Here is a 19053-nt window from a genome sequence, read left to right as displayed (position 1 = left end):
ATATCATCTAAAAATGTCTCACTTCCAACAACTAATAGATTTTCTGTATAAATAGACACTATATCCTCCAATTTCTTTTTATTTGTCAGAATAATCAAGTTTAGCTTCTCTAATCTGGATATTACTTATAATCCAGTCTATAAAGTATTTTTGTTTGAGCAAAAGGTGAAAACAGAAGCAGCAGTATTTCTGTCACACTCACCTGGCATATTGTTGCTGACCTCTGGAAGAAAAAAACAAGAAGACAAGCAGAGAAAGCTGGCATTAGAAACACACTTTATACTTGCATGTGGTTGTCATGCAACTGACCGAACACTTCATCCGCCATGCAAATGCTCGGCTGTAAGCGCCGCCATTTGCATGTGATTCACAACACGGAAGATTTTTGCAGATTTGAGCCAAAGAAGCAGATTTTTGCTTTGGAACCAAAGAGAAATATTCAACACTTTTAATGTTTTCTTCTGAGAGGAAACCTTAGTAAATTACACAATTAAATAAATAACAATGCTTTGGATCATTGAAATTTATAATTTCTTTTACACAAAAATTATTGTAAAACACAAATCTCTGTGACCTGAAGACATTAACCTGAAGGAGGCACTAGATGAAACCAACTGCTATAGAGGTCCAGATTAACTCTGTCAAAGTAAAGGAGTTTCTAGCATTTTGTTCTGAATATATTTTGTGGTTGTAATGCACTTTTAAAACACTTGGGTTATTTATTCAACCCAGTTCTTAGTTGTTGTTTTTTTTATTTTGGTTACTTTTTGGAGCAAATTTTTGGGGTTTCATTTGAACCCAATTCATGTTTTTTCCTGAGTTAAAATGAACCAGAAAAAAAGTCATTTTTTAACCTCTGAGTTTTTTAAAAAACTACCAAACTTGAGTTATTTTAACTATAGGATTTTTAGTGTGTACAAATACCTTTGAATATATGGCTTGTGGCTCATGTTTAATGTATTAGCCCCCAGTCTGACCTAGTTTTAGATTCACATGATCATTTTCTTTAAAGTTAAAAACAAGGAGTTTATTTAATCGCTTTTGAGTTATTGTGTTCACATTTGACGCCGTGTTATGTATACAAAGTAGGTGGAGCCTGCTGGCCCCCCACATGGTCAACGTTCAGAACATCTGATTTCAAGTGGTATGGACTTTCAACATGTTCACTCCTGATTGGCAGGGATGGTTGCCATAGAAACAAGGACCCAGACGAATCAGACCAATTCCTGCTTACTGACATAGTCTGACAGATATTGTGCATATTGCAAAAAAAAAGGTGAATAAATTTATATTATTTTGAAATTTCTTTGGTTGACATCACACTCACCCTGTCCAGTTCTCAGATACAGTCAATGCTTCAACCCAATGAGACAAAAAGGCTGCAGGAAGTAGTCTGCACCATGAACCATAACAACAGCAGGGAGATTCCTCAAGAGCTCACCAAATTTCTATAACCCCATTAAGTTTAAATAAAGTTATTTTTGGCTGACCGTTTTTTTATTTATATATAAAGAACTTGGTTTTTATTTGATAAGATTACATTTTGTTCATTTGAACAGGTTTTTATTTGACTTCAAAACATTATTTTGTTCTATAATCTGCAACTTTGTGTCCTGAACTGCTCAGGGATCGAAAACAAAAAAAAAAAAGATAAAAAAAGAACATATTTTGGAACTAACTGTCTAAAATGGAGTGGATGAATGAATGAGAAAAGACCGGGAAAAGTTCGATAACTCATAAGGAAATCTAAAACGAGCAATGACTGCTGTTGTAAGAGATTCTTCTATGAGACATTCTTTCTTAAAAATGTCAAAAACATTCTGGCATTACCTCAAAAACAGAACTCAAAATAAATATAAAGGAGCAATAAGGAGAAACATCAGGCTTTTTCTGCCTTTCTTTAAACTTTGGTTTGCGAAAAACATTGTTTCTGTACATTTCAACAAACTCTTATTGTTAATTAAGAATCTCTAAAGTTTGTTGCAACATTTGATCAGAACCCAAGATCGGGCGTAGGGACACACAAACGCCAGAGTTCTGAACGCGGAAGCCCAAAGCGACGGTTTACGTGTGCTTACATCGACTTTTCATTGGAAGCAGTTGATTGAACGCCAGTCAACGCAACCGATGTGTATGTACCTTAAGACTCACCATCAGATTTCACCAACGAAATGATGGAATGACGTCTAGAAGATCATGTTTTACATAAGACGTTGCCTCTTGTGGGGAACACAGCCAGACAGTGGTCAAGATGAGGATTGTTGCTCCTCAACACCAACGCTGTTCTTTGATTACGTGAGTGTGTCCTTGGTCAGGCCACTCAGACATGAAGTAACTGGAAAATGAAGTTAAAGGTAATTGACCTGAGATGCATTCAATGTTCTGAGCATGGACTAATCAGGCATGTTAGTGTGTTACTGTGAACAAGCAGATGGAGGGCGATCTGATATGCATTAGAAATTAATCCTGTTTAAGCTGAACGCCGTCAGCTGGACTCCAACATGGAACAAGCTGGTCGACCAGAGGACGAGGACGGAGAGTTTGAGCTGGGATTAGACTTCTGCTTTTCTATTTGTTGAGATTTGAAGAACATTCAAATACCAGCAGAGGAGAATCACTAGACAGAGGGAGATTAGAGCAGATTACGACACACAAAGTGTGCAGGCCTGGCCGTGCGTAGTTGCTTTGTGACAGAGTAAATAATAGTGTCCATTTTAGCAAACGACGCATGAAAATATGTCATAAAAAATGTACAACGGTCTTTACTGCTGAAATCTTTATGCAGGGAACAATCCTGAAATCCTGCATTCTAATACTCCTCTGTTCTAAATAAAGGAACCTGTCCGCTGGACCGGGACAATGACGCATGGCTTACATTTTCCCTGACAATGACAAATTCTGCTTCATTGTGTTTTGTTTGAGCCTTCAAAAGCATCTTAAATTTCCTGTGATGTTATTGTTTTTTCCCCCAACGACGAATAAAACACGTACAGACCTGAAATGTTGAAGATTCATGGTTCCAGATCAAAATGTGTAGCCATACAGTTGTATTTGACCATGGCGTTTGTGAGTTATCAGTTTGAAATCGGTAAAACTATATCCGTTTATCCAACAGTAAATGGAGCATCAACACCTGCCAGAAAGTGATTTTCCTCCCTCCTGTGAGGTGTTGAGCATCAACAAAAAGATTGTATAGAAAGAAAATGTATTAACTGCTAGAAAAGTTTAGCTTCCAGGTGATCTCAAGAACTATAGTTCTCACTAAAACCTGCAGATTGATGGCAATGTCACTGAGATTGTTCCATCTCTCAAATCTCTTGGCCATAATCTGGACTGGTCCATAAAGACTAAAGGTCGGTTTAGACTTCATAGCGATCTGAGCATTGGTTGTAAGGCGGTCAGAAGAGAATCGCCCCAATCGCTGCAAAATGTGACACAAGTTGATGATATCACATCACCTACGATTGGAATCTTGAGAACAATCGTGTGCATATTGCACCATTTAACCTGAAATTACTTCAAGGGATTAGAAGATGCAATGACAGAGAAAACTCGATCAAGAAAATTACAATTTCCATGTCCCAGTATTTCAAAGACTTTACTTTACTTCTGTTACTGCGTTCTAAATACAAGAGGGGTTAGACATTTCACTCTGACTCAGTTAAAAAAAAATACTTTAAAATACAACATTTTTACTGCTTTCTAAAGCTGCACTCACGCCGAAAGCGATTCGCACGGCAGGGGCGTCGAGTTTCAATGTTAAATCAAAGTACAGACGCGATCTTTGGTCTTACTGTGATGAAGACCTGGAGCCGTTTGGATCCATGTGCAAGCAGGTACGTTTTAATAAACATCCAAAAACAGAGACGTGGTCAAAGGCCGGGCAGAGGTCAAAGACGAGGAGCTAGACAAGGAGGCGAGTATAACAGGCAAGGGTCAAAAACACGAGGAGGCAAAAGATATATCAGAACCGCTCAGAAATTGGGAGAGAAAACTAGGCAATACTTGGCGGAGAATGAGGTACAAAGTGAACATATACAGTAAATATGGTGAGCCTGATGAAGGTAATTGAGTACAGATTGGTGAAAGAAGCAACGGAGGACATCAGTATTCCGGAGAGGGCTCCCTCTGGTGGTTGGGAGGGGAACTGGAAGTTGGAGTCCTGACACCTACGGTGCAGTTAGGGGGTCAGGCGCGGCACGTGGGTGGCAAACATACTGAGGTTGATGAAGCACGTCAACCAATCAGGGACTCTGCTTTGGGCATGTGACTTGATCAGCAGCTAGAAAAGTAAATCCAATATGGCTGCTCGATGCTACGATTTTTGTCCTGAACTTTCATCCTTTTTTTTATCCCGCTGGGAGACTGTCCCGGTTATATTGGGCCAAGGTGGGATACACCCTGGACCGGTCGCCACCCTGTCACAGAGTCCATCGATTGCACCCGCTACACTAGGACAATAATGGTTTGGACTGAAACCCTGACAAATATCTCAAACTGCAGCTCATTAATGTGGTTCTAGCATCTACTACGGAGTAAGAAGACGCCCTGCTGAATATCTCATTAAAGGTTTTGTTTCTTCATAAAAATGTAAACTTTTTCCTTCTTTAACCTTTGCAAAAATCAACAACAGGAAGTGAAATACTAAGAAAACATGATCAAAAGCCAAACAGTTTTAAAGGATGTAATTTTATATTTCCAATTCAAATCATTTCAGGACATAAAACATTAAAAGAGTCTGTTTTCTTCCACCAAGCAGGCCGAGCCGGTGATCGTCCCGATTGAGACGCCCTCCCTGCTGCCCTGTCACTTTCTTCTCTATCTTGACCTACTTCCCCTGACAATTTCCTCCTCCTCTGTCCCGCTCGTTCCTCGCATCGGGCTTCGCCGCGACAGAGAGATGGAGATAGCGAAGCCATAAATATTTAATAAAGGTAACAGTCAACAAAGCAGTCGAACACTCTCGGTACAATTTCCAGTGGGAGCCTGCAGACGTTTAACTGGAAACAATTACAGCATGAGAGACCTCTGAAAGATCTCTGTCCTCCGGCTCAACCCAGAGTTTTCTCTTGATTAGTTTCAAACAGATCGACTCTCCGGCACTTGGGCAAACTTATTTATTCATCAGTGGACATATAATCCAAGAGAACGAGTCTCCTTTAATTCAATACCCAGAAGGTGAGAGGAGGATAGCAGGGGATTAGAGCTCAAAGTGGATTACTTAAAGGGATGATTCACGATGTGCTGGATAAAGTGAGGAAGCACAGTGATTTATGAGCTGTTTCAAAATCTGCTTTCCTTCACCACCGCCGCCTTAACTGATTGTGTTCTGGCTTGGAGACACTTAACCAATTACCTAAAAGTATGTAAAGTTAACACACAAGCTGGACTGTTTTCCTTCCAGTTATCACAGATTTCAGCGGCAGCCGTGTCGCGTGTCGGTTTGAACATACGGGCAGCTGGAGGAGCAGCCATGGAGGCCCGCTGGTACCATCTGGTCCTGTTGGGCTCCAAAGTCTGTCAAACGTGTGTCCACTTTAAAAAGGAGCTTTTACCACTGAAAGGACAAAATTACTGAACTTTCTGTGAAACACAAAGGTGACATTTTTACATGGCAAATGTAAAAACTAGACATCCGTTTGTCACCATGCTGTCACATGCATTTTTAAATGTCTTGTTATAGCAGCCTTTAGTGGTGAGTCAGAAAAAAAAAAAAAAAAACGGGCTCACTCAGCTTGACAGAAAGGGTCAGTTTAAGGAGGCAGATTGAGTTCACTGCTGTTCATCAGATGCTCTTAGGTCGCCATGGTAACGGTAAGGTGATGAAGATGACAGAACCAGATCTTTTTAAAACCTGTGATAACCCAGGACACCCAACGGTTGAACTCATCCCAATAGGTGTTGGTTAAAAAAGCAACCTTTCTAATTCTTTAATTGACATCTTTGTGCTTTCCTGGGTTTGTCGACGTTGGGAGTGGGGTCATTTGGACCCAACAAGACAGAGAGATGTACTTTTTTTTTAATGAATTTGGATTTTCACTGGTGTCCTTGGCAGATATGAAATCCTGTCCACCTTCATCCACATTTATCACGGGATGGATAACATGTCAATGAAAGGCTTTGCAGCCATACCCGGTACTAGTTCAAGTCTGTTATCCTATCGGGTACCGCATCCCTAGGGTTGGGGACCCGGGATTTAATGGGAACATGAGCACGAGTTGGGGACGCCCAAAACATCAAAAAGTGACATTGAGGGGGCCCTAACCACACGTCCATGTATGACGAGTTGGGAGTGAGAATGTTTAGGCTTGTTATCCCTCATGCTACCTTATGGGTCCAGATGACCCAAGCCAGTGTCTGAGGGAGTAAAAACGCAAAAAAATAAGCCTCAAAGAAAAAAAAATTCAAATTATTACTCAGGACCACCTAAGCTAGCTTCAAACCCGTTAATCTGTCCTTAAATCCAGGTTGCAGCAGAGACAGTTTGACTGTTCTCTGCAGCTCAAACTGTTTTTTTGTTTTAGTTAGAAAGACAGAAGACTCTTTTATTTTTAGTCTTGAGTTATTTTGATGCTGAAGTTCTGTAAACTCATTTGAAATGTGTGTTTAAATCATGTTTCATTGACTCTGATTCACTTCCCGTTTCTCTCCCCGGTGAATTCCAGGAGCAGACGGCTCAGCCGGTCTCATTAAAGCTGTTATTTATCCCTTAACAATAACTAATCTAAATTCTCTCAGGGCTGCTTAGGCTCTTTTGCTTGCCTTCACCTATCACCGCCTCGCAGGAGGCAGCCAGGCGACGCAGGGAAAGCCACATAAATCAGCCGCGGGAACCGGTCCCAACATGGGGGGAGGCTGTAAATCCAGGACTGGAAAAGCAGCACATCCCAGAGCACGGGTTAGCGGCGCTCGCCAAGGCCTCGTGGCTTCACGCATCACAGCATACTTCCTGGGAGAAAGGAGTTTGAGGAGCAACCAAGACGTGAAGGACATCAGTTAAAATCGGAAGTGGACACTCAAAGGAAACAGAGAAAACTCCAGTAAGGAGTTTGATCTTATCTGTTTTTTAATCAAATCAGGAACTATTAACCAAATTCACATTAGAATGTTGAATTTCTTGGCAGAACAGATTAAACGTCCCTCTTCAATTATCTATTTTAAAATTGTTTTTCAGTTGTGATTATCCTGTTTTTAGCCAAAATTTAGATTCTAGATTCTAGAACATAGTTTCTGCAGAGCGGCGGGAATTCATTAGAATTTCGCGTCTGAGTTTTGGGCAGGACTGTCTGCACAGCCTAGATCAACCCCTACCCCCCTTCCCCTCACCATTGGGAGCTTGTGGTCCGCCCACCATATTCTCTGTGTCACAGATGAGCTTTTTCCACATTGAGTTGAATAAAGAAATACTCAGAAATCCTATTTTGTGATTAATTTGCTTTAAATATGTCCTAAAAATGCCACACGAGCATGTTAGAAACACACAAAAAAAAAAATACAGCAACCCTCTAGTGTCAGATTTATGACACTAACCACCATTTGATCACCTTCTCATTGATCAGGTCTTTAAGTCTTCACATTTACATCTAAAGCTTGTTAGTTTTCCCAATTCTAGCCCATTATTGTTGTTGTTTTTTTTTTATTTATTTAGTATTTTTTCCCCTGTTCTTTTAGTTTTAGTTTTATGCAATTTGTTCATTGAAATTTGAAAATAAAATATTTTAAAAAAGAGAAAAATGCACAGTGGCCAAAATTGCATCAACAAATCACTTAAAACATTTCAAAGATCACGACAATTAAAAAAAAACAGCGTCACATTTTAGAAAACAAAACACAACAGAAGACAATTTAAAAATAAAAATGAACGGAAATCAAAAGTAATTTCTAGAAAACAAAATGAAATGTTAGAAAAACGTAACACAATGAGAAACCGGACGTCAGTGACTGGATGATGATGTTTGTCCATCGTTTCAACAGAAAATGATTTCCGGGTTCTCACAGTGCTTAATTTTTCAAAACATTTCTGTTTGATTTCTCTAAAATAATTTTGCTTTCCGAATTATTTATTTATTTTTTTTGTTCAGAAAAACCAATAAAAGTACAGTAGGTGCTATGTTGATGTGATTTACACTTCAAGGCCACCGTAGGTGAGAGACTGGAACCCCTAAATGGTTTTAATCCAGATTTGTAAACAGCAAAAGATGAATCATAAGCAAGTAAAAAGACCCTTCTCGCAGAAAAATCTCTTATTTCTTGTCTTGAGAGAAAAAGAAATTCAATTTAAAAGAATAAAAAAATAGTCTTAAAAACATGTCTTAGTGACCAGAATTGTTTTGTTAAAATACGATTTTTTTGCATGATTTGTCTCACCCTAGAAATGTTTCTTTTCTTATTTAAACCATTTTCTAATTAATTTTAAGAATATTTGGACTTAAAAAGCTTTTTTTTTATATATAAAAAGCATATTTGACTTCAGTGATTAAATTTACATTTAGTGCCACCTTCAGGTTTGATTTGACAAAAAATAAAAGCAAGAAATTATATATAAATAAATAATTAACTCTTATAATTTGGTATTTCTCCATATTTGACAGAAAAGTTCCCATTTAGAGATTCCTTTAAGAATCCATTTCCATTCTCCAACAGCTGTTTTCTCTCTGTGTGCTGCAGTGTTTGATGAAAACACAAACGTCTCCACCTTCTGAGCTCATCACGCCACTCAGACGCCATCAGCAGAGACGCTGCACCCCAGCCGGCGCCCGACTCCTCCCTCCACCAGATAAACCAAGAATCCTAATCTTTAAATTCCAGATCGGAGCGCCTTTGTCCGAGTGCCGAGGATTTGGTTTATTTAAAATGTAAATGCGGTACATGAGGAGGTTAAAAAGTGAGAGTCAGGAGAAACAGTGAAACAAACACATTCCAGCAAATTACCTCTGATCCCAATTAATTAAACATAAACTTTCTCATCTTGAAGGTATTGATTCCCTTATCTGGGGTCAGATTGTTGTGTCTCCTCAGCAGCTGGAAGCCGAAGAATCGCTATTGATTGTGAATAATTAAGCAAAAGGTAAGAGTTACTTTCTGTGCAGCTGAAAGTCTGTTTCTCCTAAATGTCCTGAGCTCAGGGTTTATCAGATGACAAAGTTTCAGCTCGGGAAAGTCCACATTTGATGCACTTGGGGGGCTTGTTTCTACAGAAATCAATGTTGGTTTGGAAGCTGCTGTGAAACACTCATTGTGGTTGTGTTGTAAACCACCTGACATTTTTTGATTAGAAGCAGGAAGGCGGCTCAGGAGGCCCCTTTTCCTGCAGAAGCGCCCTTATCGCTGCCTGCAGGACAGACGCCATTAACCTGCGCCTCAGCGGCTAACTGTGCAAAGATTAGCTTTCTGATTTTCCCGCTCAGGCCCACGGGCGTCCACATGCACACTCAGATGGAGCGATACCTCACAGAAACAATCATTAGCTTAGATAAAACCCTGAAATGTTCAGCTGATCTCCTGTAAGGTAACATGATGGATGAATTTCCCATAAATCAGCTCTCTGAACATGAAACCAATTCCACTGAGGCTGGAGTGCACGAGGCTTTCTCCATTTTAAAGAACATTGTTGTTGAGCTTCAAAGAACCTGGAATAATGATGCCTCACAGACTACAGGCAGCAGTTTTTCAACAACAGCACAACTTTTTGGACATTTTTCTCTGTACAAATGTATCTAGAGTTTTGGTTGATTAACTACAAACTCACAAAACTGCTGGTTATGTCGGACATCCATGATGATCCAATTCCTAAAATCCAAAGTTACATGTACTTAGTGTACTGTTTTTATACTATTAAGGTTTTTTAATTTATATATTAACATGTTAACCCACGTGATTAATAAAAAAATTATTCAAAATCTTGCTCCATGGTGGTGCCATATTGTATAAATACATTTTATCTGGTGAAACATTGCGATTAATCGCGATTAATCCCAACACAAAAGTGTGATTAATCAGATTTTTTCTTTCATTGATTTACAGCGCTAACTAAAAATAAATGTACTAAACATAGAGTTCTGTGTGTGATTTCATATTGTGATTATAATAAGCGGTCGGGAAATACTGTAACTAAATAAAACTTCTCGCGATTAATCGCGATTAATTTTTTCCAGGTTTGCGATTAATTAGTTAAATTTTTTTTAAATCCAATCCCAGCCCTTTACACTATGCTACTTTTTAATATTTTTTTTTTAATACACATTGATATTAACCCACATGGAGCTCCAGACCAGTTGAAACCAGTTCGGGGGATTCAAGGACCTAATCGGTACTTTTCCATTGAAAAGCAAAGCTACAAATGATCTAGTCGGCAGAAGCCAAGCACTCTGACCCATAAGGTATTTAAGACCATGGGGGGTTTCATTCTGTCCTGCCAGACATTGGGTTGAATCCACAGAAGGTAAACCTCAGGGGTTTGTCCAGGGAACTCTGTGCGACTCTGATCCAACTTATTATTAAAATTATTAAATTCTAGTTGAAGTTTTTGTTCACTTTCTTCCTCATCAGCTAACACACAAAGGTTAGCAGGGGCTTCCTCACAATAGCTACATGTCATCTTTTTTATTATTTTTTTTCTCCCAAAACTACTGGAAATAATTAATAATTTTTCACTTTGCAAAACAAAAAAACAGTGCTCTAAATCAGCTACAATAGACTAACTTTTGTACCATTTTTTTCCAATGATGTTTTATAGTTATTATGTGCAGATAATGGTTTTAGTTTTTATCAGCATCATCCAACATAAAGATTATTGCTAGTATTTCTTACACTTAGGCTTTGATGGTAAAACAACAATAAATATGATCTGCTTGGTCATCATCATCAAAACGTTTCATAGACATGTGAGTGAAAAAAGGTGCTGTGTTCATCATTTATCATTATTTACCACTGACTGTATATAAGCACTGGACTGAATGACCCTTCCCCCCCCTTGACGTTCCAAACAGGAAGTACCAGCTGGCTCCAAGAGGCCAAAATGCCATTTTTGCTCATGTTCTTGAAAATCCAATTCTCTTCTTTTTCTGCAGTTAAAGTTATAAACTGACCAATCAGATGCTGCCATAAAAGTAGGTGGAGCCTTGTGGCCCCCACCTCCAATGTCTGATTGACAGCAGTAGTACGGGTTGTGACTTACAAAAAACTCACTCCTGATTGGTGAGAGTGGTTGCCATAGAAACATCGACTTGGACCAATCACTGCATACTGACGACTTCTGGCTCCAATATGGCGACATCCAAATCACAAAAAACAGCAACCGGATTGACTTCATTTGGTTGGAACCGGAAATAAACCATTTTCTTCAGTCAGTCCAGTCCTCATTTCAGTCGATGTTATGTTGACATTCTTTCGACTACCTCAACCCTTCAACCGTTTATGTAACTAACATAATTCCAGTGGAGAAAAGCGGCTTTACATTGATATCTAACTCTTAAAGTTGGTCGTGTGTTTCACATCGATGCAAAGACGATAAGTAAATCTGCTTTTGTCCATATCAGAATCCACTGATTCATGATGATGGAGGAAATGGTTGGAGAGCTAAAGTGTGTCAAAGAGTTTGTGTTATTTTCCACTGGCAGCATCTCAAACTTAACTTAAATTGTCATAGCTTAAATAAAAAAAAATGTTAAAGATATTGAACGGACCATTTAAACATATTTGAAAACTGTTAGGATATTGGCTAAACTATGAATCTTGACTTTACTCTACACAATAGGGGAAAGTGTGGTTGTTCCATAAGTCAAACTTCATCATTTTTTATTAGCACCTGTAACTTTAAAATGGTATTTACATCCGAAAATATCATGATTCCACAAGTTTTAGATTCCTAAGTTTGATGTTTTCATTTGTTGCTTGGGCCAATTCTCATTTTCTACGTATAGTATTTTTTAGAAATTTACTCCAGCTAAACAGAAGCGACAAAAGATCATTTCTGTCAACGTATGCCTTAGTATGGCTCGTTTCCGCTGAGTGGTCCAGACCGGTCTGCCCCTGCCAGTTTAGAACAGTCCTGGTGGTTCAAGTGAGCATTTACAATGAGTGTTGGACCATCGAGGTGCATCTGGGGTGTGGACCGATGACGTAGCTGTGCGTCATACAGGTCCAACTACAGTGATTCATGGATTCGGTGTGTCTCCAGTCCCTAACCGCCACCAATAAGGGGGAAATATTGAATGCAAAGAATTTAATTATCTTTGCAAGAAGATTAAAGAAGGCTAAGAAAGGACAAAACTTTCGACTTGGATCTTGAGTCGCTGAAAGTGCTGGTCAGACGCTTGCTGTTGTCGTAAAACCTTTCCGCCAATCAATGGATTTTGACAGTAGTGCCACCCAAATGGGTCCGTTCCATTTTTCTCTGGACATACAACTAACGGGGGACCAAAAGTGGTATGAATTGGTCCAACCTAAAGGGTCCATTTTATAATGGAGAAACGCTCAAAATACAGTACCGGTTAGGTCCGATCCGGACTGCTCAGTGGAAACGAGGCATTAGTCATCACACACTTGGGTGGGAAGTCTGTTCTCTGGATTCGACCCATCCTGTGCACACACTCGGGAACCATTTGGTGCAGGGAGAGGAAACTCTAGGTCTTGAGGGCTGCAATCCTGCATGTTTTCCAACATCCCCTGCTCTGGAACTTTCTAATTGGATGGACACACTTGGACCAAGTGATCAGTCATGAGTAGGGCTTGCATATCTGGAAATTAAGCAGAGGCTGCATCTCTCGAGGCCTGGAGTTGCCTATCCCTATTCAACATCTTAGTCCAACCCGTTAATTCTGAGGGTCACGCAGGGCGGCAGTAGGTTTTTGAGTCTTTGGTATGACTCAACCACGGATTTGAACCCATGACATCCCAGTCTCAGTGCAGAACTACTGAGTTGGTCTTTCATTAAAGCTCATTACAGGAAAACAAAGGTTATTTCTCTAAAAAAACCTTTGTCTTTGACCTTAGTTTGAGTTCTCCAACCAGGAGATGTTTTGCAGTTTTAACAAAAGCTTTGAAGGAGGGAGTTACCTTCTCTGCAGAAGCGGCCCTTGTATTCCGTTTTGGAGCAGTCACACACCGGCTCTCCGTCCACCACCAAGCACGTGCCACCGTTCTCGCACGGATTCACCGTGCACCACCCCTCTGACTCCAGGGGCACCCTCAGACTCCCCAGGAACAGGGGCTGTGAGGTTCCGTACTTGAGGTCTGTAATCGTTCCCCTGAAGGGCTGCATGTTTCGCGCCGTGGGCAGTGTGAGTGCGCCGCTGCGGATATCCTGAGGTACTCCACCCAGGAACAAGTCGCTGACTATTTTCATGAACTGCCGCTGAGGCTGCACCTCATCCGCCTTGGCCTGGCCGTCCAGCACCAGTACCGTGCGCAGGTTATACCTGCTGAGCGTGGCGGCGTGCCAACTGCGATCGTCCACCCGTTTATTAGACACGACGCTGGTTTCTGCGCAGTCGATGCTGAAGCGCAGCTGCAGCCGGCCCTCCACCACCGCAAGCTGCAGAAAGTCACAGTAGCCCCCATCGTCAAAGTAGAGCAGCAGCGCCTCCGACGCCTCTGTCTTAAACTGGAAGCTGAGGTCACCGCGGGTGCTGGCGTCCCAGCGGAGGTAGCGGGCCCACTGACCAGGTGTGCCTAAAAACTCCAATCCCAAACAAGTGCTGAGGAACATTTGCAGCCTGAGAGAAAATCCTACAAGATCCATAGCTGCAGAGAACTGATTAATCCCAGAAAGCCTCTGAAGGGGGGGTGTCAATCCAAAAATCTTTGACAGGAATCCACAGTTTTATCCACAAGATATATTCAGATAAATATTATTTATAAAAATATGCTTTAAAGGGAGAAGGGCAGTAGAAGGATAACAGTCATTGAGCTTAACAGTCTTCAGTTACAAGAATTTGTTCAGTTGCTGCAAGGCAGTGATCGTTGGAGGAATCCTTTTCCTGTGACGGTCAAAGACAGGAGGAAGAGGAGGGTTGTCGATGTTTCTGTTCTGAAGAACGGCTGAAGTCGGGGCTTCTAGTGCAACGTCTGATGGACTTCTCAGCTTATAGGAGTCAGTGGAGTTTCCTCCTTCATTTTGTGGGACGGGAAGTGGATCTGACGGCTGATCCGGCATCTTCTCTTGGCTCCATCACTGTCAGACAGAGAGAGGAAGAGCGTTAAAGAAAAGTCCATGGACAGTGACTGTACTCCTGGTGGAGTTTGTCTGGAAAACACCTGAAACAGCTTTTTTCTTTAACAGCACATCGCTTTCAGTTTCTTTTAACAACCCAAAGTATTTAAAGATCCAATCAAATGAAAATCATGTTTTTGGTGTTTTAACATGTTCTTGTAGCCTTTTTCTGGTAATGGAGGACATATATATAAGTTTTTACAATCTAAATTGTGTTTCTGATCCATCCATCCGTCTTCGTCCGCTGCCGGGTTGTGGGGTCTGCAGTCTAAGCAAAGATGTCCAGACCTCCCTCTCCCCGGTCACTTCCTCCAGCTCCTCTGGAGGGACCCCGAGGCGTTCCCAGGCACCCAGCCGAGAAAAATTGTCTCTCCAGGGTGTCCTGGGTCTTCCCCGGGGCCTCCATCCAGTGGGACATGCCAGGAGGCATCCAGACCAGATGCCCGAGCCACCTCAACTGGGTCCGCTTGGTATGGGGAGAAGCGGCTCGACTCCGAGCTCTCTCCGGGTGACTGGGCTTCTCACCCTATCTCTAAGGGAGCGCCCAGCCACTCTCCGGAAAAAACTCTTTTCAGCTGCTTGTAGTCTGGATCTGGTTCTACCCAGAGCCCATGACCATTGGTGAGTACTGGAACGAAGATCAAACGGTAAACTGAGAGCTTTGCTTTCTGGCTCAGCTCTCTCTTCACCACAACAGACCGGTACAGCGACTGCTGAACGTTTCTTGATTTCAATTGTGATGGATCAGTAGCAGCTGAAAACCGGCGGTTTTAAAAAGGTTCGAGTTTGCTGCAATGGGCGGAGCTAAAGTCTCCCATCTCAACTACAATTCTGATGCATCCCCTGACCACTAGCAGACAAACAGATCTATTAACGCATGGGTGGACAAACTACCGCCCGTTGACCAAACGTGGCCCTTCAAACTATTTAATCTGCCCCCCCCCACCAAAATGGAATAAATGATGATAACTATTATTATCGTTTTATTTTCAGATGTCTCCCCAAAGATGGCGCTCTACAAAAAAATTGACCTTTCTTTTGATGCAGAAAGTTAATCTTCATTCATGAAAGTTTGGAAGATTTGTTGTTTTTTTAAAGGGTGACCAAACAAGACACTGACTCCGCCCACAGCCAAAATTTGAAAATCCAGTCAGAGGGGTGGGGCTCCGGACTGTTGTGATTACTGGAGTTGCAGATGATGACGTGAGACTTCTGAAACGACGTGGGACTTAAATGGTTTGACCAATCACGAAATTCAACTGTAATACCTCCTTACAACCTGGAGGGGGCAGCACACAGGCGGTTTTGGCCAATATTCTTAGAAGTTTGTTTTCATTTGTCAAAAATGTTTCAAGGACCAATAGTCAGCACTTTTAGCCCCATTTACAGAGGTAAACAGACAGAAAAAAGTGGATTTAGGGTTTGTTTTATCCTTTAACATTCATGTGTATTTTCCAAATCCGACAGTCATTATCCTGATCATTCCAGCACCATTTGGAATGCAGCATAAGAACAAAAGTCACAGTTTTGAAATAAAAACTCAATAGTGTTTGGTTATATTTTCAATAAAAATTAAAGCATATTTTGTCCAGATTAAATGCTATTTATTTCTTTTTTTTTTTGGATTACCAAAATAAATCACATTTCTACTCCTGGTTTGGCCTTTCCATCAAATTTTAGAACCTTTGAGGCCCACAAGTCAAAAGGTTTGCTCAACCCTGCATTAACGTCTTCATTTTCCTCATCTGAGCTGCCATCTAGCTCTAAGCTATGCAGCTGGACAGCTCTATATTGCTCTCTGTTTTTATGCTAAGCTAATGTTAGCTTGGGCTTGTGAGGTTCTACAATCTTGCAAAAGAGAATGTAAACAAAGTAATAAGCAGCCACAAACTAATACTGAATTTTAAATGAGCTCCTGTATCTCTGCAGAAACTATGTCCTGAAAAATGATGCAAGCTTTTTTGATTTTGGCTAAAAACTGCACAATCATAATTAAAAGACCAATAGAAAAAAATATGGTTCACGCCAATTTTTACCTGTTGATGTTCATCATAGGACCCACAATCCATAAGGGGCCAGTAACAAGAAAAAATAAATAACCTTAGACGTGAACAAACTGACAAACATGGGAGAAAATAAAGATTTGGCAAATCAGATGACATGAAATCCACAGATCCTTAAATCCACTGAGGATCATTAAGTCAATTGAAGACAGATATGGATGAATAATGTGAGGCCAGATATCCTCTTTATCTTTATCTAAAACCTGAAAGTAATTTCTAAAAAAAGACCAGCCCAAAGTCATGACATTTGTTAGTCACTCCATGAGAACAGAATGTTCCAATAGAAGAGATACTCAACCTGAAAGAAGTTGTCAGAACAAATGTGATTTTGAAATGACGATCTGGAGAGGATGTGATGAGAGTCACGTCTTTAAAATCTGCAGCTACTAAAGAGTCGATCTTTGGGTTCGACTGTGTGTGAGACGCTGGAAAAATCGTCTTGAATCGTCTTTTAATCATTCTTGAATCAACAGACTGTCAGCATTCTGCCTTCATTCTTGCTTCTATTTCAGTTTTTCCTCAACAGTAAAGACGTAAACCTGCTGTGATTGTTACAGGAGTAAGCCTGCCCTCATTTCCCATCATCCCTACTAGCTCTCAGCCCCTCACAAACCCAACTCTTGATTTACCAGAATTTGAATAAAGAAATGCCCAACATGACCTCCATTGTGAGAAAAAGCCACAATAACATGTTAAACACCAAAAATACAATTTTCATTGCAGTGGCTCTTTAAAGTACAAAACATGAGAGATCTGAGCCATTTTTGAAAGAACAACTGTCTCGATCTGAGCAGCTAGATTAGCTGAGCCTTCCAAACACTCCAAACTGAGCATGCTCAGATCAATGTGCTGAAGAGAAGACTGTAAGGTGCAAAAATGGAAAAAATGTTGACTTTTTCTCCTTAAATTTCCACTCCAACTATACTATATATGTTGTAAAATTATTCCCAGTAGAATTTTTATTATGATTTTGCAGTTTTAAGCCAAAATTTAAAAAAAAATTGAGACAGATTTTCTACAGAGCAGCATTAGCATTAGCATTAGCATCAGAAATTTGACTGAGTTGAGGGTGGAACCGTTAGCCTCTGACTAATTTCCCATCAGCCCTTTGTTTGATCTCTCTCCTGCTAACCCAAGCTAACATTAGCGTAGCAAAAAGCAATATGGAGATGTCCTGCCATACAGTTTGGAGTTTGATGGCAGCTCAGACAAAGAAAATGAAGACGTTAATGGATCTAAATTGTAGCAGAGCAAGGAGATTTTGGCCCAACCATGGGAGTTGTTACATCACAAACCTGAGAAATGCAGTTTTAGTCTTAAATTCTTCTATATATGTCGTCCATCATGAGAAAAATCCTACAAGAACATGTTAAAAACAGGATTTTTATTAGACTGGGTCTAAAATCTGTATATAAATTCTCCTTTTCTTCTGGTTAGTGTTTCTGCAGCTCTAACGAATCCTGATAATCAGTTAATTACATCTGCTGAACCCATTGACTCCATGTTATCAAGCAACAAGCTTCATCACATCCACCTTGATCATTTTTCACAAGTGAGGGAACAAAACTGTCCGCTGGGATTTGATTCTTCCAGCAGACCGAATGGCTGTTTGTTTCTTTTTTTACCGTCTTCTTCCTCTGAAGCAAACGCAGAAGTGCCTGTGAAACTGTGGCATTTTCCCTCCTCCACAAAGGTCGTTTGGAGTTATCGGTCATCTCCAGAGTAAATTAGACTCATTATTCTCATGGCAGAGCATGACTATCAGTCAGGCAGGCAGACTGCTTTTATCTGATGACCAGCCTGGAGAGAGAGACAGCTTTCTGCTGAATCTTCTTGAATAATAGGAGACACGCAGAAACACAAGCAGACTGTTGATGTAACATCTACAGTGTGGTTTCAGACAGCCGGCCTCACAAATGTCAACTTCGAGGAAAGTCAAATAACTGCTAGAAATGCTTTTTTTATGTTTAATAGAGCGTGAATGATAACTAAAGTGGCTGAGGTTGGTCTGGATGCCTGTAAAGTTTCCATCAACAGAAGGCTGGAGGTCAGAATCCACAGGAGAGACCTGGAAAATCCTTGAGGATCTTTGAATCTGATCTTCTCGTCCAGATTTGGGATTTATGTTAATCTCTTTATTAGTGTTTCAGGGAAATCTTCTTTTATCCTCAGTAAGATTTAAATCATATTTCATCTCTATTTCTATATGTCTGATCTTGTGGTTTTGGATTCATATTATCATATATTTTACAATTTATTTTTTCTCTAATTTTCATTCTGCTGTTTGCCATTTAAAACCAACGTTCTGGTCATATTTATTCTGCAGGACACAGAAACACCTCAGAGTCAGCTGATCGTTGTTAAATTCCTCCTTATCTTTGCAGGTTGTCTGGTTTTCTTTTTATTTTAGATCTATTAGATTTAGATCTTTTGGAATCTGGTTCCTGACAGGAACTATTTTGTTTTTAGGAAAGACTAAAATGTTTTGGAGAATTTGATCAATTTATCTTCAAACTAAAACCATTTATGAAATGTCCTGAAATAAAAAAGATTTTTTTAAATGTGAATTAAAGATAATTTATCATACATGCATCTTTTTATTACTATAAAGTCTTCAATAATTTATAAAAAGTAGAATCAGTTTGTTTAAAATTTGCTTAAACTACAGATGTTTTCGTATTTTAGATGTTTCTCACCCATAAAATTACATTTTTTAAACAAAAAAACTTTTTTTTACATATGTACTGTATACTGATCAGAACGGGAATTTGTTTGCAC

General features: G+C 40.1%; 1 protein-coding gene across 10 annotated transcripts in view; it reads right to left on the bottom strand.

Moving 5' to 3' along the window:
• The window catches only part of nrxn3a (neurexin 3a), a 170820-nt gene that overhangs the window by 145247 nt on the left and 6520 nt on the right, over window positions 1-19053 (bottom strand). For all 10 annotated transcript variants that reach the window (XR_002921799.2, XR_002921824.2, XR_002921802.2 and 7 more), the window contains exons 2-3: window positions 13057-14173; window positions 203-223 (exon numbers count right to left, since the gene is read on the bottom strand). Coding sequence is in view for 6 of the 10 variants with exons in the window: in XM_024295746.2 (XP_024151514.1) it covers window positions 203-223; window positions 13057-13741 (706 nt within the window). In the remaining 4 variants the exon portion in view is untranslated. The remainder of the gene's footprint in view (window positions 1-202; window positions 224-13056; window positions 14174-19053) is intronic.

This window comes from Oryzias melastigma, linkage group LG22 (assembly GCF_002922805.2).
Source record: "Oryzias melastigma strain HK-1 linkage group LG22, ASM292280v2, whole genome shotgun sequence".
Taxonomy (NCBI): Eukaryota; Metazoa; Chordata; class Actinopteri; order Beloniformes; family Adrianichthyidae; genus Oryzias; species Oryzias melastigma.
The sequence above is the reverse complement of the archived record's forward strand: the minus strand, read 5'-3'. Positions and strand labels throughout refer to the sequence as shown.